This window comes from Varanus komodoensis, unplaced genomic scaffold (assembly GCF_004798865.1).
Source record: "Varanus komodoensis strain SLA01 unplaced genomic scaffold, ASM479886v1 scaffold38, whole genome shotgun sequence".
In the NCBI taxonomy this organism is placed as follows: Eukaryota; Metazoa; Chordata; class Lepidosauria; order Squamata; family Varanidae; genus Varanus; species Varanus komodoensis.
The window spans coordinates 7,185,303-7,212,984 of record NW_025335909.1 but is presented as its reverse complement, the minus strand read 5'-3'; the positions used below and the strand labels follow the sequence as shown (position 1 = coordinate 7,212,984).

General features: G+C 47.7%; 2 protein-coding genes across 10 annotated transcripts in view; one reads left to right on the top strand and one right to left on the bottom strand.

Annotated features, from left to right (window-relative positions):
- The window catches only part of CAMKK2 (calcium/calmodulin dependent protein kinase kinase 2), a 31,682-nt gene extending 14,132 nt beyond the window's left edge, over nt 1-17,550 (top strand). For 2 of the 6 annotated variants that reach the window (XM_044440603.1, XM_044440604.1), the window contains 10 exons: nt 1,665-1,701; nt 2,985-3,006; nt 3,982-4,070; nt 4,948-5,147; nt 5,541-5,594; nt 7,035-7,108; nt 8,177-8,264; nt 10,322-10,450; nt 10,762-10,859; nt 12,152-13,439. In XM_044440603.1, the coding sequence (XP_044296538.1) occupies nt 1,665-1,701; nt 2,985-3,006; nt 3,982-4,070; nt 4,948-5,147; nt 5,541-5,594; nt 7,035-7,108; nt 8,177-8,264; nt 10,322-10,450; nt 10,762-10,859; nt 12,152-12,230 (870 nt within the window). In that variant the 3' untranslated portion in view covers nt 12,231-13,439. Of the gene's footprint in view, nt 1-1,664; nt 1,702-2,984; nt 3,007-3,981; nt 4,071-4,947; nt 5,148-5,540; nt 5,595-7,034; nt 7,109-8,176; nt 8,265-10,321; nt 10,451-10,761; nt 11,328-12,151; nt 13,440-13,681; nt 13,800-16,937; nt 16,996-17,415 lie in introns of those variants that run through there. The other 4 variants (XR_006415713.1, XM_044440606.1, XM_044440605.1 and 1 more) reach the window with 4 other exon arrangements.
- P2RX4 (purinergic receptor P2X 4) lies at nt 10,841-27,348 on the bottom strand. Of its 4 annotated transcripts, none has more exons than XM_044440609.1 (13): nt 27,051-27,348; nt 26,348-26,643; nt 23,993-24,140; nt 23,146-23,217; nt 22,604-22,676; nt 22,085-22,190; nt 21,464-21,544; nt 20,987-21,128; nt 18,414-18,550; nt 17,881-17,971; nt 17,052-17,117; nt 16,869-16,964; nt 10,841-10,956 (listed from the first exon to the last, which is right to left on the bottom strand). In XM_044440609.1, the coding sequence occupies exons 2-13, from the start codon at nt 26,488-26,490 to the stop codon at nt 10,888-10,890; spliced, it is 1,224 nt and encodes a 407-aa protein (XP_044296544.1). In that variant the 5' UTR covers nt 26,491-26,643; nt 27,051-27,348; the 3' UTR covers nt 10,841-10,887. The 4 variants fall into 4 exon arrangements, with proteins under 4 accessions (XP_044296544.1, XP_044296545.1, XP_044296547.1 ...); XM_044440611.1 differs by lacking the exon at nt 10,841-10,956 and adding an exon at nt 14,994-15,952 and having other exon boundaries at nt 27,051-27,347; XM_044440610.1 differs by lacking the exon at nt 27,051-27,348 and having other exon boundaries at nt 26,348-26,715.
- Nucleotides 27,349-27,682: the final 334 nt, after the last annotated feature.

The following is a 27,682-nucleotide window of genomic DNA, read 5'->3' as shown; positions in this document are numbered from 1 at the left end:
AGGGTTAGCAAAACTAAGGTAGTTCTGGCGCTTCCGACGCCTGGAACATGCTTAGAATGGGCAGATAGAATGAGCCGGGCAGAAAAACCTGCGGAAAGTGAGGATTTAAAAAATGGCCCTGATGCATGGGGAATTTGCCCTATTTTAGGGTTACCCAGGAAATCCAGGGTAGGGTTAGGGTTAGCAAAACTAAGGTGGTGCTGGCGCTTCCGACGCCTGGAACATGCTCAGAATGGGCAGATAGAATGAGCCAGGCGGAAAAACCTGCGGAAAGTGAGGATTTAAAAAATGGCCCTGATGCATGGGGAATTTGCCCTATTTTAGGGTTACCCAGGAAATCCAGGGTAGGGTTAGGGTTAGCAAAACTAAGGTAGTTCTGGCGCTTCCGACGCCTGGAACGTGCTTAGAATGGGCAGATAGAATGAGCCGGATGGAAAAACCTGCGGAAAGTGAGGATTTAAAAAATGGCCCTGATGCATGGGGAATTTGCCCTATTTTAGGGTTACCCAGGAAATCCAGGGTAGGGTTAGGGTTAGCAAAACTAAGGTAGTTCTGGCGCTTCCGACGCCTGGAACGTGCTTAGAATGGGCAGATAGAATGAGCCGGGCGGAAAAACCTGCGGAAAGTGAGGATTTAAAAAATGGCCCTGATGCATGGGGAATTTTGCCCTATTTTAGGGTTACCTAGGAAATCCAGGGTAGGGTTAGGGTTAGCAAAACTAAGGTAGTTCTGGCGCTTCTGACACCTGGAACGTGCTTAGAATGGGCAGATAGAATGAGCCGGATGGAAAAACCTGCGGAAAGTGAGGATTTAAAAAATGGCCCTGATACATGGGGAATTTTGCCCTATTTTAGGGTTACCCAAAAAATCCAGGGTAAGGTTAGGGTTAGCAAAACTAAGGTAGTTCTGGCGCTTCTGACGCCTGGAACGTGCTTAGAATGGGCAGATAGAATGAGTCAGGTGGAAAAACCTGCAGAAAGTGAGGATTTAAAAAATGGCCCTGATGCATGGGGAATTGTGCCCTATTTTAGTGTTACCCAGGAAATCCAGGGTAGGGTTAGGGTTAGCAAAACTAAGGTAGTTCTGGTGCTTCTGACGCCTGGAACGTGCTTAGAATGGGCGGATAGAATGAGCCGGGTGGAAAAACCTGCAGAAAGTGAGGATTTAAAAAATGGCCCTGATGCATGGGGAATTGTGCCCTATTTTAGTGTTACCCAGGAAATCCAGGGTAGGGTTAGGGTTAGCAAAACTGGTTCTGATGCTTCTGACTTTAATGCAGAAACAAATATTAGGGGTGAGAATAATGGGAGCAGAGTGGAAAGATAAAATATTAAGAGAGGATGAGCTGGCAGAGGCCAATGGGAATTGTAGTCCAACGTATCTGGAAGGCATCAGGTCAGGAGAAGGCTGGGAGAGCCCAATAGTTTTTTAGAATACAAAAACCTCCTCCTTAAGGAAGTTTCTCTCTGGTTGCTTCCTGCATGTTTTAAAATGTCAAGAACTTTGTAGCCAAAGTTGAACTGAACTCTCAGAATGTGGGAAATCGAGAACCTGCGTGTAGTGGCCATATTCTGTAAAGTTCGTTACAGTGATTTAGATGCATGTGATAGGTGCAATCTGGGGTACGTCTTTACCTTCTTCCCCCTTCTCTGTTTCATTGTCAGGTGCTTGATGACCCCAGTGAGGATCACCTGTATATGGGTACGTGTGCCCTCGCCCATCCGTCTGTCTGCGGGAAAGCAAATGGCCCCTTGCCAGCCCCGTGTTGATTCCCCTCCCTCTGCTTCGGAAGGTGTGGGAGCGCCAAAGCACTAACGGGGTTTCGCTGCTGAAGTTTCTTTAAGTGGCCAACCAGCCTAAATGTGTGCTGAATTTAACGTGAATTTGTAATAGCCAGAAGCTGGGTGCGAGAACTCAATAACAGCTCCTCCATATGGTTCGGTATCTGTGCGTAAACACAAGTTCGTAAAAACATGGCAAATGCAAGGATTTTTGAAATGCGGGCAATCTGATAGCTTTAAAGAGGAAAATGCTCGTTTGCTTGTGGCATCAGGTTTTCTGCTCAGCCCTCCTTTCCGGAGCCTGTGGGATCTAAAGTAAGACTCACCGGTGCCACTCAGAGCCCAGGTACCGAGCCAGCCTGCCTACATAGATGGCCAGTTCCAGATGGAGTGTTCTAAAATAGATCTTGGACAGTGTTTCTGTATTTTTTCCCCTCTGTGAGCCATCTGGTATTTGTTCAGGTTGATTTTTAAATCCAAATTTTGCCCCACATAAATGAACGTTTTCAAGTTGTGCCAGATTTCGGGATCATCATTCCGTACACAGCCCACGTTGCCGTGCCCCCTCAGCTGCGAGGTACCACATCTGCTTAAACAGCAGGGGGCGCGAGTCTTTCTCCCTCGATCCTGCTCTGCCACTGACTTCCTGGGGACCCTGGTCAAGTCACTTGATCTCCGGAGTCCCTCTCTGCCCTTGCAGGGGAAATGCAGGCGGAAGAGACATGGTGTGCCACAGGGTGAGTGCTGAATGCGCCGCAGAGGCCAGGTTTTAAATTCTGGGCCGGCCCAGTGCCAAGGCCAACTCTCTGCCCAGGACCGGATTAAAGGGCAGGGCTGCATGCAGCTGCAGTGCCTTGCGCCCTCCCCATCCGATCAGCTATGGGGTAGGGAAGCATGATCTGACCGGGGTCCTTCGCCTCGCCTTCCTCTCAGAGACTGAGTGTTCTTGCCCACCACCTGCCGCTTGGGCCAAAATGACACCCATTTCTGTGGCAATAATTTTCAATTGCTTTGTTTGAGACACGTCTGAACTCTAGCAACGTACGTGAGTGCACTGTTTGCAAACTGATGGTGTATTTAAAGTAGGTGATCGTACAGGACTTTTTTTCCTGTCTGAAGAGTTAATCATTATTATGGCAGGATTGTGTTCCATTTACAAGAGTCTCTTCTCATAATTAATCACTGTACTTTTCTGCATTTCAGTGTTTGAACTTGTGAAAAAAGGGTAAGATGATTGTTCTGGTTCTTATTATTTTATCCACGCATGCAGTGTTACTAACGCTTGTGGTGTACAAGAAGCAGGTCAGGATGTCCTAATAGAGCTCTGTGCGATTTGCACTAGATTGGCAGGAGTTGCTGGTTCCCAATTGTCTGGCCGCAGCAACAGTGAAAAACAGCAGGCTGATTAAAAACAGGCTGATTGAAAAGGACCGCCGGAGTAGATTTTGGTACAAAAGGACCGCCGAATCTAGTTCTAGTACTGATCACAGATTCCTGTACTCTGAAGCAACCCTGATCCTGAATTTTTGCTGTATATCCACCTGTCCAAGTTACTGATTAGATTCCGACAACACGATAGCCCACACTCAGGGTTGTGTGTGGGTTCCTGTTGAACTGTGAGTTATCGTACGGTCTTAATCCAGCTGCTTGAACAAGCCATGGTTTGTAAACCATGGGAACCCATGACGGGAACCCATGGTTTGTGGTTCAGTTGTGAATCGTGGGTGGTTCACCCTGGTTTGTTAGTACTGCACTTCAGTGCCATCTCTGGCCAAATGGGGGTATTGCAGCTGCCTGCTCAGCTGGGTCAGATAATGCAATAGGGTTTCAACCTTTAGACCGGGGTGCGCGCAGGGTGGGGGTGGGCGCATGCGGCAAGGCAGCGGCTTGCTCACGTGGAGGTTGTTTTCTCCGAACGAGTCCAAAACGATCTCCGTGCAAGCAAGCCGCTGCCCCCTCACGCTCGGGTGCGGTGAGTCCAAAACCTCTTGAGGCAAGCCAGAGAAATGGGCATGGTGGGCCGGATCCAGCCCGCTGTCCGTAGTTTGAGGTCCCCTGCTTTAGAAGGTGCTATCAAGCTTCGAATAGTTTCAACCACAGACTGACCTGCTTGCTCCTGGAGTGGAAACTTCACCCTTCCCACCTTGGCTGTCCCGATGCGGTCTTGGCTAGTTGGCCAATCTGGGTTTTGCCTTTGCAGGCCCGTGATGGAAGTTCCAAGCCTGAAACCGCTGAATGAAGACCAGGCACGATTCTACTTCCAAGACCTGATCAAAGGCATTGAATACTGTGAGTTTCTGGAGGATGCTAAGCAGGGAAGGGGAAGGGGGCACAGAAATCTACAGCATTCCTCTTGAAGACAGAAATCTAGGAGGAAGGGGGCACAGAAATCTAGTGGAGAAACAATGAAAAGATGGTGCCTCTGAGCATGTGCAGAGTGTTATCTTTCCACTGCTGCATAACCATTGTGGATGTGGAGTCTGTTGGTTGCTCTAGATCGCCTTCTTACTGTAGGGGTGGAGCAATGGTGAGCTCTAGCGCCTTCGTCAGAGCCTGGGACATGGGCGGCTGGGTATCAGGCTGGGGCACCGGGACCAAGGCAACTGGCACGATATGCAGGCCCATTCCAAATCACGGTCAGGCAGTCCGAAGACCAAGGTGGGTAACCGAAGGGCAAGGTAGGCCAGCCTGAAGAGAGCAGAGCAGCCAGAGCTGGTCAGGAGTCAAAAGCCGGAGAGACAAGCCAAGGAGAAGCGGATACCTGGGGCTGGAGCAGGTGAAGCCGGGCGTGGTCCAGAAGCCGAGGCAGGAGCAAGGCAGCGGGCAGAGTCTCCAGAGACAGGCTCCGGGGGCACCGGGCACTCCGACAACACCAAGACTCTCTGTGGCTGAGGCCACGTCTGAAGGGAAGAGCTGGTCCTGCTATAAGCTCTTCCCTCCGGCCCCCCAGGTGGGCCCCCAGGTGGTGCTCGTCACCTCCCAGGTGGCTGCGATCGACAGCGGGCCTGGTCCTGCAACCACCAGGGCTGCTATTCTGGTCTCCGGCCAGCGGGGGGAGCCCTGGTGCTGCCTCAGAACTTCGCAACCTGTCTGATTTTGCAGAAACACCCCAAAGATAGGGGGTTTGCATTCTTTATGTTGTCCCAAACTCTGCCTTCTTCCACAGTGCATTATCAGAAGATAATCCACAGGGATATTAAGCCTTCCAACCTTTTAGTCGGGGAAGATGGTCACATCAAGATAGCCGATTTTGGCGTGAGCAATGAGTTCAAGGGAACGGATGCCCTGCTTACCAACACAGTGGGCACCCCGGCATTCATGGCACCAGAAACCCTCTCGGAAACCAGGAAAATATTTTCTGGCAAGGTATGTTGAGAGCTCGTATGCTTGGCCAGCCATGTTTTTTGAGGAATCAACTAGATTTAGACCAGCTTTCTTCTCGGTCTGTTGGATTACAACTCCCAGCATCCCCCAGCCAGCATGCTAGGTGGCAGGACTTTGATTTGTGCCTCTGTGCAACATGATAGCTTTTCCACCCCACTCAACTCCAGTGCTCTCGTGTTTTCTGGACTGACATCTCTCTACTATTAGTGATCGTATTGATAGCAACGCGATCGATTCCAGAAAGTTTACCAGTGTGGCATTCCCTGGTAGTTCGTCTGATATTTTTTTAAAAAGTGTTAACTTATTTTTTTCTTCTTGGCAGGAAAAACCAACAGCAAGTTTTTGGAAGACTAATGTTCTTTTCTTCTTTCTAAGGCTTTAGATGTCTGGGCGATGGGCATCACGCTGTACTGCTTTGTCTTCGGGCAGGTATGGAGAAGTTGCTTCCCTCCCCGAATCAGAGAATATGGCGGGCCTTCAAAGCAGGGCCTTCCGTGCAGCAGCACCTCACTTGCAGGACTCTCTCCCTCAGGAGGTCAGGCTGCCTCCTTCCCTGTCGTCCGTTCAGACGGCTGGATGAGATGGCCAGGGCGGCTTATTTTATATTGTATTTTTGTATTTTTAATTTAATGTTCATATTTATTGTAATTTATATTATAATGACTTTTAATTTATTGTTGTGAGCCACCCCGAGGCTTCGGCGAATGGGGCGGCATAAAAATGTTTTAATAAATAAATAAATAAGTAGCGGGACGCTGCATAGCGAGTGCAGCCCTCCGATTTGCAGTGATCTTAACTTCTGTGAAAAGAAGTAATACCGAAAAGATAAAGCAGTAAAAATAATTCAGTTCAGTCTAGATTGGATTAGATTGGAGGTGGGCAATATGTATGCCGGGAGCCTAATGTGGCTGCTGCCATCCGCTGGGGTCTGTTTTCAATCTTAAAGACTCTTTTGGCAAGCCAGAAAGCATCCACAGATGCAACCGATACCACTCTGGGTGGGTTTACCTTCCCCCCGCCTGCAGTCCTTGGGTTGCATGGTTGCTTTCACACTCACGAGCGTGCTACCCTGAGGCTGCTGAAGTCACAAACCTGGGATGCTGGTGCACTTTGGGGAACGAGCAGCGTGCACAAGCTGTTCCTGGGGGGTTGGGGGCGGGAGGTTTTTCTGCTCTCCTTGCTCTTCGGATCCTGGTCCTGTGTCCCCAGCGAGGCCGCTGGGGGTGCAGCAGATTCAGGCCGCTCTAAGCCGCAGCCTCGCTTGGGTCAGCTTTGCTGCAGGCACACCAGCACCCACACCTCTGTCGTGCCCCCCCAGCCGGTCTGCACGGCTGGTGTCCTGCTTCTGCAGGCGGCTTGGCTGTCCTGTGTCGCTCCCTCATCCGCGCTGTTAGGATCTTTGTTCATCGTGGAGTCTTCCTCCAGCCACTCACTGCATGCAAGGAAAAGCAGGCTGCCCCACAAAACTGAATGCATGGTATAGGTCCCAGGACCCACACTCCCATCAGCCCCGGCCAGCATAATGGGAGTGGTGGGTTATAACATCTGGACAGCCACAAATTTCCCATTCTTGGAGTAGAAGAACTGGCTTGGGTAGGTGGAAGCAAAGGAGGAGGCCAGCTGGGGAAAAAGGGCAGAGCTTTGGCGAGTGTGGTCTATTGGAGTATTTGCCATGGCTTCTCCCAGAGAATCCTGGGAATCGGAGTAGCCCTGCTCACATTTCCCTGTCAAATCAGGCTAAGGCTATAGCAGGCGGGACCCCAAACCTGGGGGGAAAAGAGGCTGTTTTCCGGGAAGCGTGGCCTTGCCGTTAGCTGGAACTGGGCTGTGTCTCGATCGCGTGTTGCTGAATTCTCTTGTTCCTCCTAGTGCCCCTTCATGGATGAGCGGATTCTGAGTTTGCACAGCAAAATAAAGAGCCAGATGCTTGAATTTCCTGACCAGTGAGTATATGGAAGGGATGCATTTATGGATATTCAAAATGTGGTGCCTGTACTTTTGGATTTGGGCAAGATCCTTGTCTTTTTCCCAGGCCTGGAAAATAACAGGGGGAACTAACCCCCTACCCCCACCCCCCACACACACAGAGGCCGGACTGAGCGATGCTCTCCAAGCCATTCCAGTGTTGGCCGGGAGAGGAATTAGCTTCTGTGGTTCCTGCTGCTCAGCTCAGATCCAGAATGAGAGCCGTCGCAGGTCCACAAACTTGCTCCAGGGTTCGGAGACACTAAGGCAAACTCCCAACCAAACCTCCCGGCCAAACCTTGGGTTGGGGGTTGGGGATGGGTTCAGTGGCAAGACATTTTGGGTGGCTTCTAAGACCAGCCTGATGGCCCGTGTGGAATTTTCAGGCTCCAAACCGAAGTCGGAAGTAGATCGTTCTCTGAAGACTTGCCGTTGGTTTGGTGCTTTGTAATAAACCAGGAGAGAGGAGCAGCGATTCCAAAGGAAGCGCTCAGGGAAAAAGGATTGGATAGCTTTGGAAAACCTCATGTGTTGGCAGCAAGGAGTCCTTGTGGTCTTGGACAGCTGCTTTTGGCATACAGAACGGCCGTAAAGAAACCATTGGTTGGTGCAACCATTTTGTGGATCTTTCCATCCTGCGTTTGCTTATATCTGGCTGGATGAAAGCTGGTTAGAAAAGGAGCCCAAAATTCAGTTCTTCAGAGCAAAGTGGTACTTGCGGTTCCGCAGGTCATGTGGAGCAGCAGGGGTGGAGGAACAGGTTACGAAGGACTCAAGCCATGCTGCATCCACCTGCCTTCCCAGAGTCCACCTGGCAGCGCCACCATGTGCTCAAACTACTCTTGCATCCTTAGGGACTAGAGACTTTGTGTTTAAATGAGAGCTGAGATTCTCATGATATTGATACTGGACCCAGCATTTCCAACACCTGAAAGGCGAACTAATGCATCACTTCATTGTTTATTCATGTGTTTGTGCACTGATTAATTTTTCATGGTTATTAGTAATTTGTTGTTAAACTTGCTTCTTTTTTTAAATCACCCAAGGCCTGACATTTCTGATGAAATGAAGGATCTGATCACGCGGATGCTGGACAAAAACCCAGAATCCAGGATCACGGTCCCAGAAATTAAGGTATCTGACTGTCGGTCCAAACCCGCCCGTGAAGAACAGTATTCCGGAATGTTCTGTTTCCCAGGGTTCCTTTGCTTAGTCTCTCTGTTATTCATGAATGTAAATGGATTCCTAAGTGTTTCTTGTGCTTTATAGCTCAAAAGCTTCTTGAGGCTACTTCCAAATGGACCAGAAAATACCTAGGCATCAATTACAAGCCACACAGCCATCGAAACCGAATTTAAGCATCACTTAAAGAGCTGCCACCTTCTTCCACAAGAGCTAAACCTTGGGGTTCGGTCAGACTTACAAAGAACTAGTGGAAATTAGAAAAGATGAAATTTGTCCATACAGTCATCCAATTACGTGGAGCAAGAGACTGATTTCAGTGCTAACGATGGAATGTGAATACAGAGAAATATTGAGTAGCTATCAGTATTACAAGAACTAGCACAGTTTAGTTAGCCGATCATTTCTGTCTTACATTTTCCTTCTCCTTCTTCCTGTTCCAGTAAAGCAATATCTGACAGAAACCCTCTCGGAATATTTCCCCCATGCAATTAATGAACTCATTATATACTCCTGCCAAACATTCCATAATCATTCATCTTACCGGGGATGGGACGCCATTATTTTGCCAACTGGCTTCTAGCATCAAGCACTACTTTTGCATCCAGTTCTGTGTTTGCTGGAATAGTTAAACATTAATGCCAAGTTACATTTTGGTTTTAGAAGGGTTCCCCCCTCCCCTCCCTTCCCAATCTGGTCCTTTCCTTAATGCTCTGTGAAAGCTGCTGCCAAGAGTCAATTACCACCTCTTCCAACTCCATCAAAGATCTTAAAGCAACCTTGGGGGTTCATGAAAGGCGTATCTGACAAATACCTTGAACTCTAGCGGTCTACATCTTTAAAGGCTACAATCAGTGCTTTGAACTCAGCCAGAAAGCTGGTCAGACCAAAAGCTGGTCTTGACTAGGAATTTGTCTAACCTTTTTGAAAACCATCCGTTTCAGTGGTCATTACGACATCTTGTGGAAGCAAAGTCTATTATTTATTTGCTGGGTACTTCTCGCCATCCAGCCGGAATCTCAGACGGATTTCGGATTTATTGGCTGATCCTGAAAGAGGAAGAAAAACCTTTTATCCATGTTCTTCACACCACATTTTTTAAAACCTCTGGCACGCTCTAACCCCATGACACCCTTTTTGTCCCTAATACCCAAGCGTTGCATTTTTTCCTCACAGGGGAGTAAGTGCAACCCCCAGATCATTTTGGTGGCTCTGTTTCCACTTGCATGGTATCCTTTCTAAAGGCAAGAATACACACAAGCATGGTCCCATTTGGTGTGTGGCAGGTCCAGTGCTTTTTTTGTAAGAAAAAAGGTGCCGAAACTCATGAAATTATTTACCTTTCACCCGTAGTCAATCACTGTACACACACCCACACACATCAGTTGTGCAACAAAACGTAACGGTCGCCGCCTGCAGTAAGCACTCAGCGCACGACCACACAACCAATCACAACCAGCGCGGATGAAGTGCGCATGCATCGGATTCGACACACAAGCAGCCCGCATGCACCGTTTTAATGATTTTGCCGCCAACCTGCTACGCTCGACAGGGTAATTCAAATCCATGTGGACCAAACATCAAATTTTCAAAAGTTACTTTTAAAACTTGGAAAATCTGTCGAAAAAAGGTGCCGGAACTCCGTTCCAGTGCGTTCTATGACAAAAAAAGCACTGGGCAGGACACAGTTACACAAGGCCCTTTCCAGTGGACAATGCTTTTGCCACTTGGCAGACTGCCTCCAGGTTCCACCCCTTTTGCAGAAGCAGCCCTACAGAGAACACGGCCCCAGAAATCCATTCTAGGCATTACCATGGCGTGTCTCCTGCTGCCCAGGACACACCATCAGCTGAGAATTGTTTTATGGCCTTTAGGGGAAACATAAGAATGGTTTATGTGCAAATTAACACACTGCGAGCACCGCCCTCTCCCTTGGCAGTTCACCTCTCTCCGTTTGGTGGAAGAGCCAGTTCTGACATGCAAGGGGGTGCTGTTCTCTCTCCAACCAGAAGCATCCTTGGGTGACCAAGAATGGCATGGAGCCGTTGCCGACCGAAGATGAGAACTGCACGCTCATTGAGGTGACAGAGGAAGAGGTCGAGAATTCAGTCAAACACATCCCAAGCTTGGCCACAGTGGTGAGTGAGGCCGGGCGTTTTAGCCATAGTGCTCTAACTGTGCCTTTCTGAACCCGGGGTTTTCTGGGAATGCTGGACTGCAATGGCACCATTTAGGGGTTTTTTTCCTATCGAAAACCCTGAACGTTTTCTTTAAAATCAAATAATTACAGTAGCCCCAGAGAGAGTTGGCCCAGCCTATTCCCCATCTCGTGTCTGCTTACAAACTGTAATGTTCGATTGGGGCAAAGCATCTGCTCCCTTCTGCTTTGGAAAGTGTCCTGTGCATAGATGGCATTTCGTAAGAACATAAATAAATACTTCTCTTGCAGATCCTGGTAAAATCAATGATCAGGAAAAGATCTTTCGGGAACCCGTTCGAGGGAAGTAGAAGAGATGAGAGATGTCTGTCCACGCCAGGGCATTTGATGTAAGTGACTCTGGGGCTGTGAAGCAGCTCAAGACTCTTCAGACTGTTCTGGACCATCTGGGCTGGAGGATGCAGCACTTCCTTGGCAATGAAAACACTAAAGAGAATGAATGAGAGCTGGAATACATTCTGTCTCGGTTATTCTAATGCCAGTAACACAATATCCAAATTCTGTGTCCAGGAAAATCAAGAATATATTATAGAAATAGGATGTGTTAAATCAGCTTTCAGTGGGTAGCAAAGAGAAAGCTATTGAGAACTCTGCAACACTTCCAAACTTCCCTTTTACAGCATGAGGACTAGAAACTTCTTGTACATGTTGTTTTAAACAAGAGCTGAGATGTTGCATTTCCCAAATCTAAAGCAAGTAGTAGTCTCTGACCAGTAGGAGAGGTACCTAACATCTTGCTTCCACCGCTTCATTTGGTGTTCTTTGAATTATATCCAGTATATAATTATACACACACACTTATGTTTGACAGTTCATGACTTGGTACAAATTCTTTTTCTGTGTGTGTGTGTTCTCACATTTACCTTCCCCACTCTGGCCTCCCTTCTCCTTTCCTGCCCCACCCATCCCCCTGACTCCAGAAAAAACAAATCAGGAAATGTGAGATATTACAGCAGCCAAAGGTAAAGATTGCAAGTGCCATGCAGCCCCCCCGCTGCCTGTCCATCATGCCGTGAATCGGGATCAGGTGCTGCTCCCCATCGCATGCCGCAGGGAAGCAAGCATGAGGCCGGCTCCAGTTGCCCCTGCAATGCATAGCATGGTTTTCTGTTTTTAAACCTCGCCACAGCAGTGGGGTGAGCTGAGCGATTGCCTGTGAGATCCTTATGCACGCAGCTGCTGGCAGGGATTCGGTCTGGGCTCCTTTTCAGTGCATTTGACAATTATGGGCTGCGGAAGTCCGCCGGACTCCAGTGTGTGCACAGAGCTCCTTCTCGTCAGTGGCAAGATCCAGTCCGCTCCAGGGCGCATGCTGACTGCATTCTTTTCAGCTTTGAGAAATGCTCCACTCACGTCCTGCTGCTTAAGATACGATGCAGTGTCGTACCAGCAGAGCACAATGCGACACGTTAAGCGAAACCGAGGAGATGCATTGTGCCGGTGAACCTCTCAGCTTATTTTGAAGAGATCTTGCTCCCTGAAGCCGTGGCAACGGAGGAGCCATGTTAGATGTGATTTCAGCACCCGTAACACCTTCCTGGCACTTTTATTCCGTCCCTTCCCTTCTGACCTGGGAATGAAATCCTGTCACTGCTTAACCCAGTCTTGTCTTGTTTTAAAGCAGGAAGCAGAGCAGTGACGAGAACATGAAGCACATCGGTGATCTTCCAGACGGGGGCAAGGATGGATTGCTGTCTTGAAAACCAGCCTTCTGGGCTGCCGTGCACCTGCTCCTCCTCCCCGTGGCCCCTTTCCCCCTTCCCCCCTTCTTAACAAAGCATGCATCCGCAAAGGGAGACCGTCGCGGCGCCCGAGTCAAACCCGCCAGCATTACGTGACGCTGGTGCTCGTACTGATGCTGAATGTAGAGTGTTCGTGATTGCATGCTGAACAAACCAGGAGTCACCCATAGTAGGGTCGCAAACGGTAATTTTGGGAGCCAGGCGCCTGCCGGGAGCCGTTGTGTGGATGGAGCGCCACGCCTGTCGTTCGGAAAGGCGAAGGGGCAGCAAACGGGATGGGGAGAGGAGGAACTCTCAGGCCAAACCTTTCACAAAGACTCTGGCCCCACCTTGCGAGCTGAGCATGAGGTTTTCTGCCAAGCGGGGATGGAGGGAGTTTGCTTCCTGCCAGTAACATGCATCTTTTCTTCCTTTGGTATTTATATATTATGATGTTTTTTGTATTGATACTTTTTACTGCATGGAAATGAAACAAACAAAAATGTCGCATCAGGGTCTTCGGTAACATTTGGCCTTTTGCATGTAGGTTGTCCGTGACTTTGAGAGAGGTCAGCTGGATTTTCCTGAAGGTAGAGGCTTGTATGCAAAACTGCGACAGCAGTGTGATTTGTGGTGCTGAGAGTTACCCCAACAGTGTAAGGCGAAAGACTGTCTTTTTAAAACTTTTTTTTAAGGGCTCAGTGTAGCAGAATTCATGGCTTGCTAGCTTCAGAATGGCTGTGTTCAAGCACAATTGAAAACATGTATTGTTGAGTGAAACAGATATTCTGCCCAGTTGAGGAAGCATTCACTAGAACTGACTGCTACTAATTTATTTGATCTGTCTCAATATGGCATGTACAAAATTCAGGCTTTTTAACAAATCACTGATGCAAAATGTCCTGGTATGTTACATTTTACAGAGCAACACACAGCTTTTTCAGTTTTTAAATATGCTCCAAGGAACTTTACCAAAATAAGATACAGATTTCACTAATATCCACTATTCTACTCAGTTTGTAAACTACTCATGCCCTGCTTTTTCTTACCTTAAAAATGTTTGTTTTTCTTCTTCTTCAAATGGGACCAATATTATGTATTCCTGCATTTATACCTATTAGCTGAGGAGCATTCTGTTCAGATTCACTGGGATCAGCAAATTAAACACTAACCTTATGTGTAAATATACTCCCCTTCATTCTTGCCTTTGTGATGAAGTAGATTGGTTCTTAGAATACCTTTTCCAGTGTCTATAATATCTGTGCTGTAAAAACTACCGCTTGAGCGATTGTGTGTTTGAAAGACTGTACCCATTCCTTGGAGAAGCAAAAACCTCCCTGTTTGGAAAAACTGAAGATGGTAAGGGTAGGTCTCCATGGGTCAAGCTGTTTCTGGCAGTGTGATTTTCATCCTTCCTCCTCTCCCCTCAGTGTTCTAAAAGTGGCATTGGCCAAGAAAGATTGTACCAAGCGTTGGAGTCCTACCCAAAGCCTGAAGTGTCCCTGCTTGAAGACAGTAGACGACGCTTCCTTAGGCCATGGCAAAGCAGTACGTAGGTTCTTCTACCCCGTCTGATTTCTTTCCCACTTCTTAGTTGCAAGTGTGGATCTTTCCAAAGTAGTCTTCCTCAGGCTGGTGCCCCCCAATGCATTGGGCTGACTCCCATCTTTCCCAGCTGGCTGGGAATCCAACACAGGTAGGGGGCGCCAGGGTGGGGAAGGGGCTCTCATCCCGAATAAAATACCTTGTGCAGCTTGTCTGTCTTTTCCAAGTTGATGGACTTTCTGCATGCACAGAGTATCAGAAGCAACAGAGGGAAGACACCGGAAAACAATGAGCATGTCCTCTAAAAGACGCTTTTATAAAAGTCCCTGAATAAGATGGGACACCTGCATAACGAAAGCTCCACCTGGAAGCATTTCCTATTACCATGGATAGAAGCAGCACACAGACGTGCCCTTCGAAGGCCTGCTGTGAAGCTAACCGGAGCTCTCTAGACACACACACACACACACACACACACACACACACACACACAGGCTTCTCAAAATAGATGTGACCCTTGCAAGAAGTAAGGTAGGGATCCCGACATCCTGTTCAAGTCTTTCTATTACTTTTGTAATGCAGTGGCCATTGGTACTGTTGCAATTAATGCATTTGGGCTTTTTAATGTGAGCCGAGTTCTTGCTCTCGCCTCCCCTTCTCGTCCAAGAGCAAACCTTTCCATCTAGAGGACGGCCTCAGAGTGGCTAAGCATAACTCAGCTGGCCGGTTTTTGCATCAATCTCAGCTTCTCTTTAGCCCCTGTGTGTGCCGCGAGGGCTTCTCTACATCACCACCACCACCACCTTCACCACATTTCTATTCTGCCCGTACCCAAAGCTCTCTGGGCAATTCACGACCCTTAAGTCACTCATCCAGATTTCAACAAGGCCTGACTCTTAGTTTTCACGACTGGGCGGGATCAAACACTTCAGACGACGTGGAAGCGAATACCTGACCTGAACAGTCTCAACAGACACACCTGTCTCACACAACAGCCTCTTTCCTCAGCCCTACAGGTAGCTTTCTTCACAGAAATGTATCAGTTTAAAAAACTACCTTACAAGGTTGTTGTGAGGATACAAAGGCTGAGCATGACGAACATACTTGAAGGCAGAACGTGAACGTTCCCATACAGCCCTGTATTGCCAGCTACCCACACAGTAGTATGTGAGGAAAAAGGTCACATAAACACAGAAGTCAAGTTCCACAACTTTATTTTCTGTGCAAAATCAAACCACCCGGCCCCTGCCCCACGTTTTTCTGGCTCCTGTGTGTAAATGGGAGTGGAAGAAATTGGGTGGGGGGAACCCAGAAGTAATTCTCAGGCAAAGCTAGTTTAAGTTCCATGGCTGCTTCCCTGTTGCCGAGTACTCTGGGATTTGTAGTTCTGACCAAATGTTCAAGGTTTTGGAAGGCTGGGCTGGTTTCCTGTGGCAGAGGTGAAAAGGTACCTGCCATTGGCAATATCCACAAGGCAACACCTACGAAAATAAGGCTGCTTTGTGCTAGACCTGTGCCCAGCCAGGCTGCGAAGGATGCAGAGCACTTAGCAAAATAAAAACAGACCTCGAAGGAGCTGAACCATCATGTTCAACACAGCTGCAAAGGAGTGTGATTAAATGTGTCAGAAAAGAAGCAGGCCTGTCCGGAAGGGAGTTGGGCAATTCTGGAGGAAGGTATGGAGGGTTTCCTTCCCACAGTCCACTAAAATCCTCTATTGCTGCCACGTGGAGTGGGGAAACACACAGGAGACCGGGGACAATTTGAATTTCCAAGGCCACAACTCAGAGGGCCTTCAGGACATGCAGGGTTTTGCAGATCCAAACATCCAAAACAACTTTCACAGAAAGTGCTGATGTATTTAAAATGTCCCTATGTTTACATTCTCTTTAATGCAGGAGGTCCTTTGGGCTTAGAACCAAGACTGAACAGAGCCCGTAACAGCAGTAATATAGAGATAATTTAAATTTGTTTCCTTCTCCCCCTGGCCCCAGCCCATGTTAGAATGATAAGGCATCTCAGACAATTCCGAAGAGAGACAAGGTGTATTCACAGTCTGTGTGGAAAAGTAGGAGGACCATCTCCACTTTGGAGGGTCATTGGTCACCAGAGTAGTTCTGCGTTTCCGACTGAGATCCATATGGTGTGTTGGTTCCCTTTAAAAGAAGGGAAGAAACATCAGGGGGAAAAGATAAAGTGGATCTCAGCCAGACTTCCAATTCTACCTTCACTTTGGCTAACACTGCCCAGCTGTCAATTTCCTGGAACAACCAAATTAGCAATTAAAGCTCCTCTACAGAAGCTGTGTTTATTTGATCAAAGGGACACATTTTAGCTCGTTCAACAAACTGAGCTGCACTTTGCTACAAAGCTGGCAAAACAGATTCGCTGAAAGCAAACCAAAATTAGAAAACAAACAAACCCAGTGTACAGCTATTTTCAAGGTTATGGTAAAACTTTGCTTGGTTTGAGCTTGTAGGTAGCTCAGGTCTAAGCAGTATTAAAACCACACATGTTCATAGAAGTCTAGCTTAGCATTTGCAAACAGAATTCTTAAAATCTACTACTGTTAGGCCTCCAAAGTATGACAGCATGAAGCTTCTTTAATGCTTTTGTTTACGCATTAAGAATAATCTGGATTAAAAGCAAATACCTCATGTACACACACTTGTTTTCCTTTAAAATTAGTGAGGAGAAACCGACAGACTACCCCTGTTTGCATTTTCAAGTGGGAACCCCGATTCATTAGCAACTTGCTTGGTTGAAAAAGTGCTGTAGGAGGGACAGGAAATGATGCCATGAAGGCTCAGGTCTTCCCGGGAATCCTCATGGCATGAGGATTGCCATTTCGTTAGCAATCTCTAAACTGCCCCACAGTGTTAAAACTCCTGGAGTTCCTTTGGGGGGAGAAGTGCAAAGTTCCACCTCCCCAACTTCTCAATTTTACATTCCTCCAGAAAGCAACCATTAAAACCAGCCATGGAGACAACACCCAAAAGGGAACTTAAAAATAAAATCAAGAACAGACTTTGGAGCAAAACACCCGGGCTATGAAGTCGCTGGTAAACTTACCAGTTCATAATCTTCAACATATTTGTATTTCTTCTCTCTATAATAATATCTTTTCTTCATGAAATACAGGACAATCACATCACAGAGGACGGTTGCCTAGAAGAGATTTTAAAAAAGCAATTAAAAGGTATTTTGTTTTGTTTAAACCATTAAAGTGACACAGAGGGAGAGAACAGCACCTACCACACCTAACAGAGCTAGGCCAGACCCAATGTTGATCATCGTAGGAATGATATCGAATTTTCCTGCCTAAAGCAGACATAGGAGAACATGAGTTATCCACGCAAGTTTCCAATGCAATAAGGGAAGGCAGAGAGAAAGAAAGAGAAAGAGAAAGAGAAATAACAGAGTGGAGAGAGAGGGAGGGAGAGAGAGAGAGAAGAAAGATCTGGGTATATAGGTAACCATCACTCACATGATGGTGCTAAAAGTTAAGGGTGGCTAGGCGAGATTGAGTGCGGGTGTATGGCAGAGGCCCCCAGCCTGTTTGGGTTGCTTGGACTGTCGGGGGCCACAGGTGTTCTCACGAAATGGCTCTTCTGTGCAGGTGGGGTTGCCCAGTCAGATCACAGCTTCTCTGGCCAGCTGGAAAACACTTCCCAGAGAGCAAATGTAAGACTGAAAGAAAAGCAACTTCCCCGAGAAGTTAACTACAAGACAGAGACAGAATCTGGTCTTCAAAAAACGATATGCTCCTTTGAAGCCAAATAAAGGTGGTACAGAAGGAAAGCACTTTGCTTTGTAGCGTGGCCTCACAGTTAAAACAACAATTCAACATTTTCAGAAATAAAAGTAAAATCAGGAGGAGCAGGGAGCTGAGCAGGTGCTGGAAGAGGTGTCCAGGGGCACCATGTTGGAGAATCAAGGTCTAAGATCACAGGTGGCATTGCCAGAGATGCTGCAGGATGGAGCTGGCACCTCACACGTGGAAACCCTCTCCAGCCACAGAGGCAGTGTGGGACCATGCAGAATTCTTTCAGAAGCAGCTGAAAGGAATTTCAGGTGCAGGCACCTTTCCAAACACCATAATGTCAAAACGGATGCCGTAGGCCTTGATGAGTGTCCGGGACTCTGCACCAGCGGTCTGGTAGTACTTTGCAAACCTGAAGAGAGAAAAGGACAGGGAGGTCAGCAGGTGAGAATGGATGAAAATTGCACCTCTCCGTCACGCAAAGTTGCAGGAATTTCAAGTCCCCTGCAATTTCAGGGGTCTTTTTTCATACGGAGGCATCTGCTAAGGAACTCCGGAGGACGGGATGGGTGAGCAGCTGCCAAGGGTCCACACTGCAGCGACGACCCACTGACCATAGGAAAATGGAAAGCAAAACAACCAGTGGCACTCAAGTGCCTTATCGTAAGAAAGAAAAGCGAACACTTTGAAAGAGTTGCCAGACGCAGAAGGAACGGGCAAAATAAAGGGTCTTCACTTGGTGCCAAAGAGACATCCAACCGCACCAAGTCATTTGACCGGGAGAGTTTCTCTCATGAGGAAACACGAGTCGGCAGTGAAGGATCCATAGGCTGGACCGTGCCAGTCGCTCGAACCTGAAGTTGTATCCCGGGGCAACGGTGTGGGCAGAATCCTTGTTGTCGATCCGGCGGAAGCTGTATTTTGGCACGCAGTGAGACGCAGCCCTGTCCAAGTTGCAGTTCCAGTTGATTTGCAGCCCCATGACTCCACCCTGCGGGGACAGAGGCAACACAGTCCATGTGAATTCGAGTATTCGATTCTTTCTATTTGATACAAGCCGACTTTTCTTCAGTTAGGGATGCTTTTTCTTGGCAAATCAGGACTGGCTCGGAGGATAAAAATGGAACCACGTCTCGGTGAGCGACAGAGTGTGAGTGCACCCAAATCCTGGTCCAGATGTTTTAGACTATAGTTCCCATAATTCCTGACCATTGGCCATGCTGGTTGGGGCACATGAGAGTTGTATTTGGAGGGCAGCAAGTGGTGAGATTCTCAGACCCAAGGACAGCGGCAAAGTTTTATGTCCTTAAAGTGTACAGAAGAAAACCAGACTAAGCAAACAGTGGCTCCCTAAAACAACGGCATTTATATCCCTCATTTCAATCAAGTGTAGTAAGCACTTATTTTTCAATTCAAAGGTTCTACAAGCCTCTTTTTAGGAGAAACCCTCTCAAGGCTTGTTAAAAAGTAAAAAACATAATGAACCGAGACACATTCTTTCACTGTTCCCTTACAACTGCCTCGTGCAGAGGAACCACACTTCTGCCTCCGTATTACAGATCGGGAGACTGAGGCCAACGTACAAAAACCAAGAAGTGAGTGGCTTGCATAAAACTATCCAAGCAAATTGGAGGCAGATTCACACTGAAGGCCTCCCAGTCCCATTCTGCACTACAACCAGTTGGAAAGAGCTCTTTTTGGCAATGCAACAGGGAAGATGCCTGGAAGCAAAATATTATGCTTGAAAGGAAGCCATGATCCCGAGAAGGCAGCACACCGAACGGGGGAAAGTTAAATATTGACTCTGCTCCTTACAGCAAAAGGGCAGATCTAGCTGCCCTTGTTCAAACACGGCAGTCACTCAGGAGAAGGGGTTGGAAGCAAAGATCAAGCGAAGGACAAAGGCATTCTCCCAGAACGGTTGCTACCACTGGGAATGGCTTGGAACTGGCTTTCTATGGCCGCTGTCCCATGTGGGATGCCACACACTGACTCTCTTGTGGATGAATCCCTCTGTCAGGTGAGCCCACGCTGAGATGTTGTGGCCATCCCAGGGTAGACCAGTTGTTGTCTTTCCTCTTTTCCCTTCCCAGCAAATCCAAGTGAAAAGCTTATAAAATACAGAACTAGGGTAGGGTAGCTTTACAATTCAGAGTGAATAACGACAACGTTGTTAACATGGAGCATCTATCAAAGCTCCAGTCTCGATGTTTGATGGAGTTGGTTCTTGTCCTTCCTCCTCCTCCCTGCAAAAGGGGCAGGTTGCACCCTCTGGAAGGTTTGTGCTGCTCGCAGGGCAGAAGATGGAAATCCCAGACATCACTGGGTTGGTTCGCTCATTTGGCTGGACAACGAACAGCTGGGCTGATGAACTCATGCCCTCCTTCCTCTGGCCCCCCTTGTTCCACAGTGTCTCCCCCAGTGGCAGAGGCAACTGCAGATACGCTCTGACCAATCTTGCTCATCAGCAGTGGCATTTCGGCAACGCATTCCAAGGCCCCTGCTTCTTTGTCCGGCACACTTTCAGAACATGAACTTTCTAGTTCAGAATGCTGCATTTTTAGAGAAGTGGGCATGATGCGTACACCAGCCAGCCCCAACCTGTTGCCACCCAGTGCTCCTGACGAGGGCTGATGGGTGTGAAGTCCAAAACATTTGGAGAGCACCAGGCTAGAGATGCTGGTATAGGCACTACTGAACGAGCTGGACCAGTATCTGGAGCTGCATATAGAAACATAAACCCACATACCCAAATTTCATGCAGATTTGTAAGCTGCGGACCTGGGCTCCAAGTCTTTTAAGGGCCTAGCACACCCAAGAGCACCAGGTAGCTCGCGGTGATGCGGCCGGGTCCAGGGAACACACTTCTGGGCCTGCCCTCCACCCCTCGCTGCCTCACTTCGTCTGGCTGTGGTGCCGGTCCTGCTCCCTTGCACTATTTGCTTCTCAGGCCAAACCCAACCTGGCAGCTGAAAGTGAGGTGACACAGGAAGACCACTGCTGGATCAGACAGGTGTTCCTCTTTAACATCTGGTTCCTCCTCACAGTAGCCAAACTGATGCTTCCAGAACATCTGGGAGCCATGGAAGCCACGAGACCTTCCCCTACCTTCTGTGCTTAGCTTCTGGTATTCAGAGTCTTCCTTTTAGCTATCGTAGTTAATAGCCCTCCATAAGTTTTACAACCTTTATACAGTTCTATTTCAAATAAAGGGTGGGGTCTTACAAGCAGGAATAAGTTTTTAGTTATACAGCTGTTCAAATACGGCACACCAAGTTTACTATGTGGTATGTCTCAGGAAGAGTCGGAAATATTCACTTTCTCTTTTTAATGCCTATGAATCCATACCTGTGGCCCTTAGAGGAACAGCTACAGAAACCAGAATCAGGAAATCCCAAAGCCAGTCTTTGTTCTTGCCCTAACCCACCTCGACAGCCATCTCCTGGAAATCCTGCGCAGCAGCTTCAACCATCTCACGCAGGCGGAAGATGGGGCAAAAGGGGTCTGTTTTGGCATTGTAGAAGCAGCTCTTGAGGTACGTTTGGTTGATGGTGGGGAGAATGTTTCGTCTGGAGAGGGAAGAAAGGACAGGCGCCGGTGGCAAGATCATCAAAAGGGCTCCCTTCCCAACCTGCTGAAATGCAGCCAAATCCACCTAAAGGGCTGGCGCAGTTGTCCGTGCAGCAAAACAGGAATCCATTGGCTCCGTCTCAACACCAGATTAGCTCGCAGTGTGCAGAACAGATCATAAGCCATCTCCACCCGAGCATCCAGCTCTACTGGGTGCCAACTTTGCTACACGGTTACTACTTCCTACCCAAGATGAGGGTGGCTAGAGAACATTAGATACTAGCTGGAAATTCAGTTGTCCGAGTCTGTGAATGCGCAGGAAAGAGATGCATACTTAGTGAAGTTGAACTTTGGATACCAGATGTTGTTCTTCACAAGGAGGGTGAAATTTGCAGCATCCTGCAGGAAAGCCGGCCTAGGGAGGATTGAAGGAAGGGCAGGGAGGGGGAAGCAGAAGAAGAAAACGGATCTCAGTGGAAACATTTGGCTTCACGAAGTGCCCTACAGCCCGGCTAGAGGATAAGCCTGTTGATCAATCATTTAGCTTTACTCTCATAAGACAGATCTCGGCAGCATGCGAAAACCCAACCGTGGCCCGCCTTTGAAGTCCTTCGCCTGCAGGATGCCCCAGTATCTCCAGTTAGAAAAGAGCCCAGGGCTAAACCAGAAAGGACACTAATTGGGCAAATGGTGCAAACCCACATGGGTTTTGCACTGGAACTAGCAACACAGGGCTAGTCTTTGAACCACGAAGAGGGGAAATTTAACTCGCTTGCTCTCCCTGCCATGGTCCCGAAGAAAATGGCCTCTTTGAAGCTGCCTTTCCAATTGCAAGGGGAGCCCCCACAGGTACCTTCTAGTGTAGAGAAGGTGGACAGGGAGATGTGCACCCAGCCACATTTTAGAGATTTAAAAAAAATCTTCTCCATTTTTTCCACTCTGGAAAGACACTCACCTGGGTATATTCTCATCATGCTCCACTGGACACCAGGCAAAGATCTCACAGGTTTTGATAAGAGGTTTGGAGTTATTGTAAACTATGCATTTTCCAGTCTGGACACCTGCAGGGAAGGGGGAAGTCAGCCAAGAAACCAGAACCACCAGCCAGAACGTGACTACCTCCAGCAAAGTGTTTAGATCATGCCGTAAGCACAACATCATCCCCCTAATTGTACCCACCCATCTTCCATACTGGGAGAAAGAAAGATCAAATAATGCCCACCACTAATAAAAAAATCAAATAATGCCCACCACTAATAAGTATGATTATAGACAACTCAGTTTAATTTTAAAAGCAGCTATTGCAAATAATGCAATTGGGTGTCTAATAGGTTTGTTCTGATCAGCCAAAAGCATGCAGAGTTTCTCAGAATCTAACATCTCAGGAAAAGGAAGATTTTTTCGATCTCAGGGTCTAGTTTTTAATCTAAAAAGCAAGCAGAATTGCTAACACCCAAGATGCACCAGTTCGTACCATTGCTGTGAGTGCCAACATATCCTTTTCTGCAGTCCTTGTCGGACTGACATATTGTGTTCTTATCTGGAAGCTGGAGAGGGAAAAAAGAGAATACACCAGCTTATTAATCTTGCTAGTGCTGGGACTCATCCAGTACTCCACAGGTTTCAACAACAAATGTTTTAGACAGAATTTGCATGGAGGCACCTGTGAAAATAACTCTGTTATTTCTGAACTGATTTCTTTGCTGTGCATGAATTTGTTGAGGAAGGTGGTTGGAATCCAACAAGAAGGAAGCAGACAGGAGGGCACCAAACTCAGAAAGAGCCAAAATTCTGCGCTACTGATGGGGTAAATTCTGCAACCTGCATACATTAAGCAAGAGTGCAATTATGCAAAATACTTAGATCCTGCTTTGTTATGCAGAACACCCAAGATGGCTACCATCTGAAAAGTAGATTGAATCGCCGTCATTCAAGCTCCCAAAACTGCACAACCTTTTATTGGGTATGCCAAGAATAATGCAGCAACACTGAGGAACTGGCTGTTACTGTCCCTACCTCTGGGCAGCGTCTTTGCGTCTGATTCAGTGTGATTATCATGTTTGTCATGATGAATACAGAGTTCTCAGCCTAAAAAGAAAAAAAAGTAACGAGTTTACACAGTGAGAAGGGCACATGAGCTGCATGGATGAATGGACGGATTTCAGGGACTTCCTTATTCTGGCTGGAGAAGGTGCCAACTGTTTTAAAATCTAAGTTGCTTGGCTACAAGAATACCGGTTACCACTCCTTGCCTATAGAGCTACTCACCTCCGGCCAATGGCTGAGCAGTTCGAATATAAAGGAGAACATTTGCAAGTTTAGGCCCCTCCCCCCAAAAGACACACCCAAAAACAAAGGCTCACAATTTCCAGCTGGCTGGGACAGGCTCGGAGCTGTAACCCTACTTTCTATCCAAACTTGCTTTGGATTGTGCTATAAATTTCCCATCTAAGCCGTGCCGCCCCGGGATGATGGGAGCACCAGTGGTGGCAGGCAAGGAGTCCTTTCGAACTATGAAAAGGAGCCCCAACGAAAGCAGTCAGTTCCTTTCAATTTGTTTTTCATCAGGATTTACCTAGTTTGCACCTTCCTGCTGGACACGGGCTCAGACACAACGTTTGGTCAAAGTCCATCATTTCCAAGCTTGCAAAGTTATTCATGAACAAACTCACTTCACAGCATGTGATACAAATTGTAATATAGTGCAGCCGGAGGGCACCAGGTGGACTAAAGCTGACCTAAACTATCATATTTTAACAGCTCCCACCAGCTTTGGCATCCAGACACAGATGTTTGGCCAGAATGTAAACAAGCACAATCAAGTCACACTGAGCAAATCAACATCTGCCTCCCACACACAAACCTGAGGTGGAATCACATAGTCCGCCACATCCCAAATTCGGGGGCCCAACTCCGAAGTGTTCGTCATGGTGATTCCCTTCACTTTTGCCGTTACCGAACTCACCACGGAGTCTGTTTCTTGATAGCCCTTTTCCCACACAAACACCCACCTAACAGAGAAGGAGAGAAAAAGTCTCTGCATTCGCACGTAAAGTCAGTGGCAGGAAGAAATTGGACCCAGAGAGTAGCCCAGTGCCCATGTTGAGAAAACGCCCAAAGCTTTCAACCTCCCGGCCAGTTCCCACAACCATGCAGCCAATTTTCCTTCCATGAGTTTTACTGAGCAATTTTATTTTAATTTTAGCTTTCTAGCAAAACATGGCTAGGGCAGCATTTGACCGTGCCCTGAGAGGCTGACTTTACCCATCCCCATTGGCCTGCATTCAGAGGTCCCCTTCAAGGGCTCTCAGCAACCAGGGAGCCTAGAGGGCCTTCTGGAGCGCAGAATCCCCTCTCCAAAACACCCTTCTCAGTAAGACTTTCCATGCCTCCACCTTGATGTCATTCTGGCACAAGAAAAGTTCTTCAAAACTTTCCCAGGCTTTAAAAAACCCTTTAAGCAGGTGTGATCACTGTATTTTGATCTGTGGTGTTCCTGCTGGTTTCCATTTGCTGCTAATTGCCTAGCCAGTCTATTTTTATGATTTCTCTTTTTGTAATAAATACTTTTGAATTTTAATGAATTTTAGCGCAACATACAAGTTTAGCAAATTCTTGAAATGTTTTGGTGCAATGAGCTTATTGAAGTTTTCTGTAACATCTCACTAGCAGCAAAGGACTCAAACACAGACATTCTTGGCTCAAGAAAGCCAAGAAGGCAATCAAGATGGGCCATTTTAGAATGCTAGGATGTTTATATTATTTATGTAGTTTTCCAATGGTTTCTCGAGGTTAGAGCTTGTTTTTATAGTCCTTTCAATGAGAAGGTCTCCCTGTGACTTGTTATAAGTGAATAAATGTTTCCAGTGCTCAGGAATATCAAATATGGGTGGGAGAGATGAAGAATGTACCAATCTAGGTACACCACGCAGGAAGACCCATGTCCAGGAGACAATGCATGGGGTGAAAAAAGTTTAAGCAGCACTCATCCTGAAAGCCTTTGTAAAAAAGGATGGCTGAAAGGACAAGAGAGAGGGATTAACAGAAACTGAATCTGGGAATGGGGAAAAACACACGTTTGCCAATCAAATGCAAAAGCAGCACAGTAGAAAGCACGTTCTCCGTGCAGCTCATGTGCCTGTTTTTAAAATTACAGTGTTTTAAACTGCTCCCACACCATTCACAACTATGCATCAGGTGGCCATTCCACAAGTTGGCTTTCCCCTAGTGCAGATGACTAAAAAAACACACCCTTTCCTCTTTTTCATTTCAGCATTTTTCTCAAAAGGCACAGGAACCACCAGAAATGGTTGAAAGCAAAATGATAAAGAAGCCTTCTGGTTAACTTATCTCTACCACTGCTTTCCACAGTTGCAAAAAGTGCATCAAACAAGACAGATGCTATCATAAACATGTTTGTGCTAGAAGTGTGTTATCAAAGATACAATCCTATACATATTTAAACAGAAAAAAAAGTCTTACACCTCCCAGCAGCCTTTCAGACAGTCATGGTGGCTAGAACATGCTGGAAAATGGCTTTTTCTCTTTCTAAACATTTATTAATTTTATTTATTTATTTAAAACTTTTATATGCCGTCCCCTCATGCCTCAGCATAAATATACATAGGCTCGGGCAATAAATCTTTCAGAGCAAGGGGACTCTGCTTCTTTGCTATAAGAAACAAAGGAGATTAGACCTCTGTTAATTATTTCTGATTTGGGGCTTCTCCCACATCACTGACCAGTTTTTTGAAAGCGAAGTTTGCGTTTCTCCAGGCGTTTCCAGTGTACGGAGGCGAGTGTGTTGGTCTGGAGACCCGGGAGATCTGAGTTCTAATCCCCACTCAGCCATGCGGTTCCCCGGTGACTCTGGGCCAACCGAACCTGCTTCACAGAACCAGGCAAGCTGCCTCGAGTCCCTCACAGGATGGGGAAAAGGGGGGGGGTACAAATGCCGTGGTGGGGTACAATAACAAGAGACAGCCCAATACTTCCCGGAGGGCGCCAGGCTGGGGAAGCCATGCTATGAGAAGTTTTGAACGGCGGGCGCAAACTGGGCATGTTTCACTTGGAAGTAAGCCCTGCTGAAGATGCATATCGGACCGACACCGAAGGTTCCTGCAAGATTCTCTGCTTTCCCCCCGGTTTTCTCTTTTTCGGCAGTAGGAAAAGGAGGGACGCGGGGTCCCTCGCCTCTGGCAGCGCGCCCCCCTCTTACCCGATCACATAAGCCAAGATGGCCAGCTGGACCAGCCGGTTCATCAGCCCCACTTTGCGGCTCTTGATCGTCACGATCCGAGGCGTGTCGTACTCGAAGAGAAAGCTGTACAAGACCCCGCAGAGCCTCCCGGGGCCAGCCATGGCAGCGACCAGGATCCTCCTCCTCCTCCTCTCCCGGGGAATGGAGCAGGAAGGAGGCGGCGAGGCGAGGCGAGGCGCGGCAGAGACGCCACCAGCTCAGCAAGCCCGAGATCCCGCGGCTTCCTCTCCGCTTTCCCACATGTTGCAAGAGGCCTGAAAAAAGGACGAAATGCCGAAGTGACCGCGTGGGCTCTAAAAGGCTGGCCAGCCTCCTCGGGCCGCTGGAGCCTGCGCCGAGATTCCCGGCTCGGCGACTGCCGACGAACGCAGGACGCGCCGCCGCCCGCCTGGAAGCGCGTCGTCCGAGCGAGCGAGCGAGCGAGCGAGCTGAGCCTGGCAAGGAAACAAGCAAGCGACCAGGAGGTTTCTCCCGGGATCACACGCGCCCCGCCTCCCCTGGGCGCCGGGCAAAGAAAATAAACCGCGCACTGGGAATGCGCTCTGCGATGAGCGAGCAGGCACTCCCCCCCGCAACTCCAAGCAAGTTGGACTACAGCTCCCAGCATGCCAGCCCACTACATCATGAGCGAAGGCTGTGCTGGAGAAGGGGCTGAACTTACCTGGGCAGGTGCCGGGAGAGGAAGGGTTCCGTTTCCAAATACAAAACCGCGCAGAGTATCCGTCGTTGCCGGGCAAGTGAGTTGCTGAGGCGAGTGAAAGGAGAGCAGGCATCGTGCAGAGATGCGGGGGATTAGCTTCCTTGGAGGAGGAGGAGTTCTGCCAGTTGTTTTACAGCAGAGGTAACAGAAGTATCCTAACTCACTCTCAGTGCAAAAATATGCATTTCTAGCCTGGGGTGACTGGGAGGCCAGCGACTCATTCAGAGATGCATTTGGTAGCCTCCTCTGGAAGTGGGTAGTTCCAGTATTAGTTGCTCAACTATGTTCTGTGTTCTCTTGTACATAACCCTAAATAAATTTTTAAAAGAAGAAAAGCAGAAAAGCAGGTAACAATGAGTTACCTAAGCAGTATATTGTACAAAGCTTTTATCATAATATGAAGAGACAGGATATCAATATGAAGACATGAAAAACAGCAAACTGAAATGCAGTAGCAAAATGGATTCTGTAGTTCCTAAAGCAAATGTATAACATTGTAACTCAGGGTGAAAATATGAGCACAGGCTTTTGCTCAGCAGCCTCAGACAAATTTAAAAAATAACACTAACAGAGCAATCCTATGCAAGCTGAGA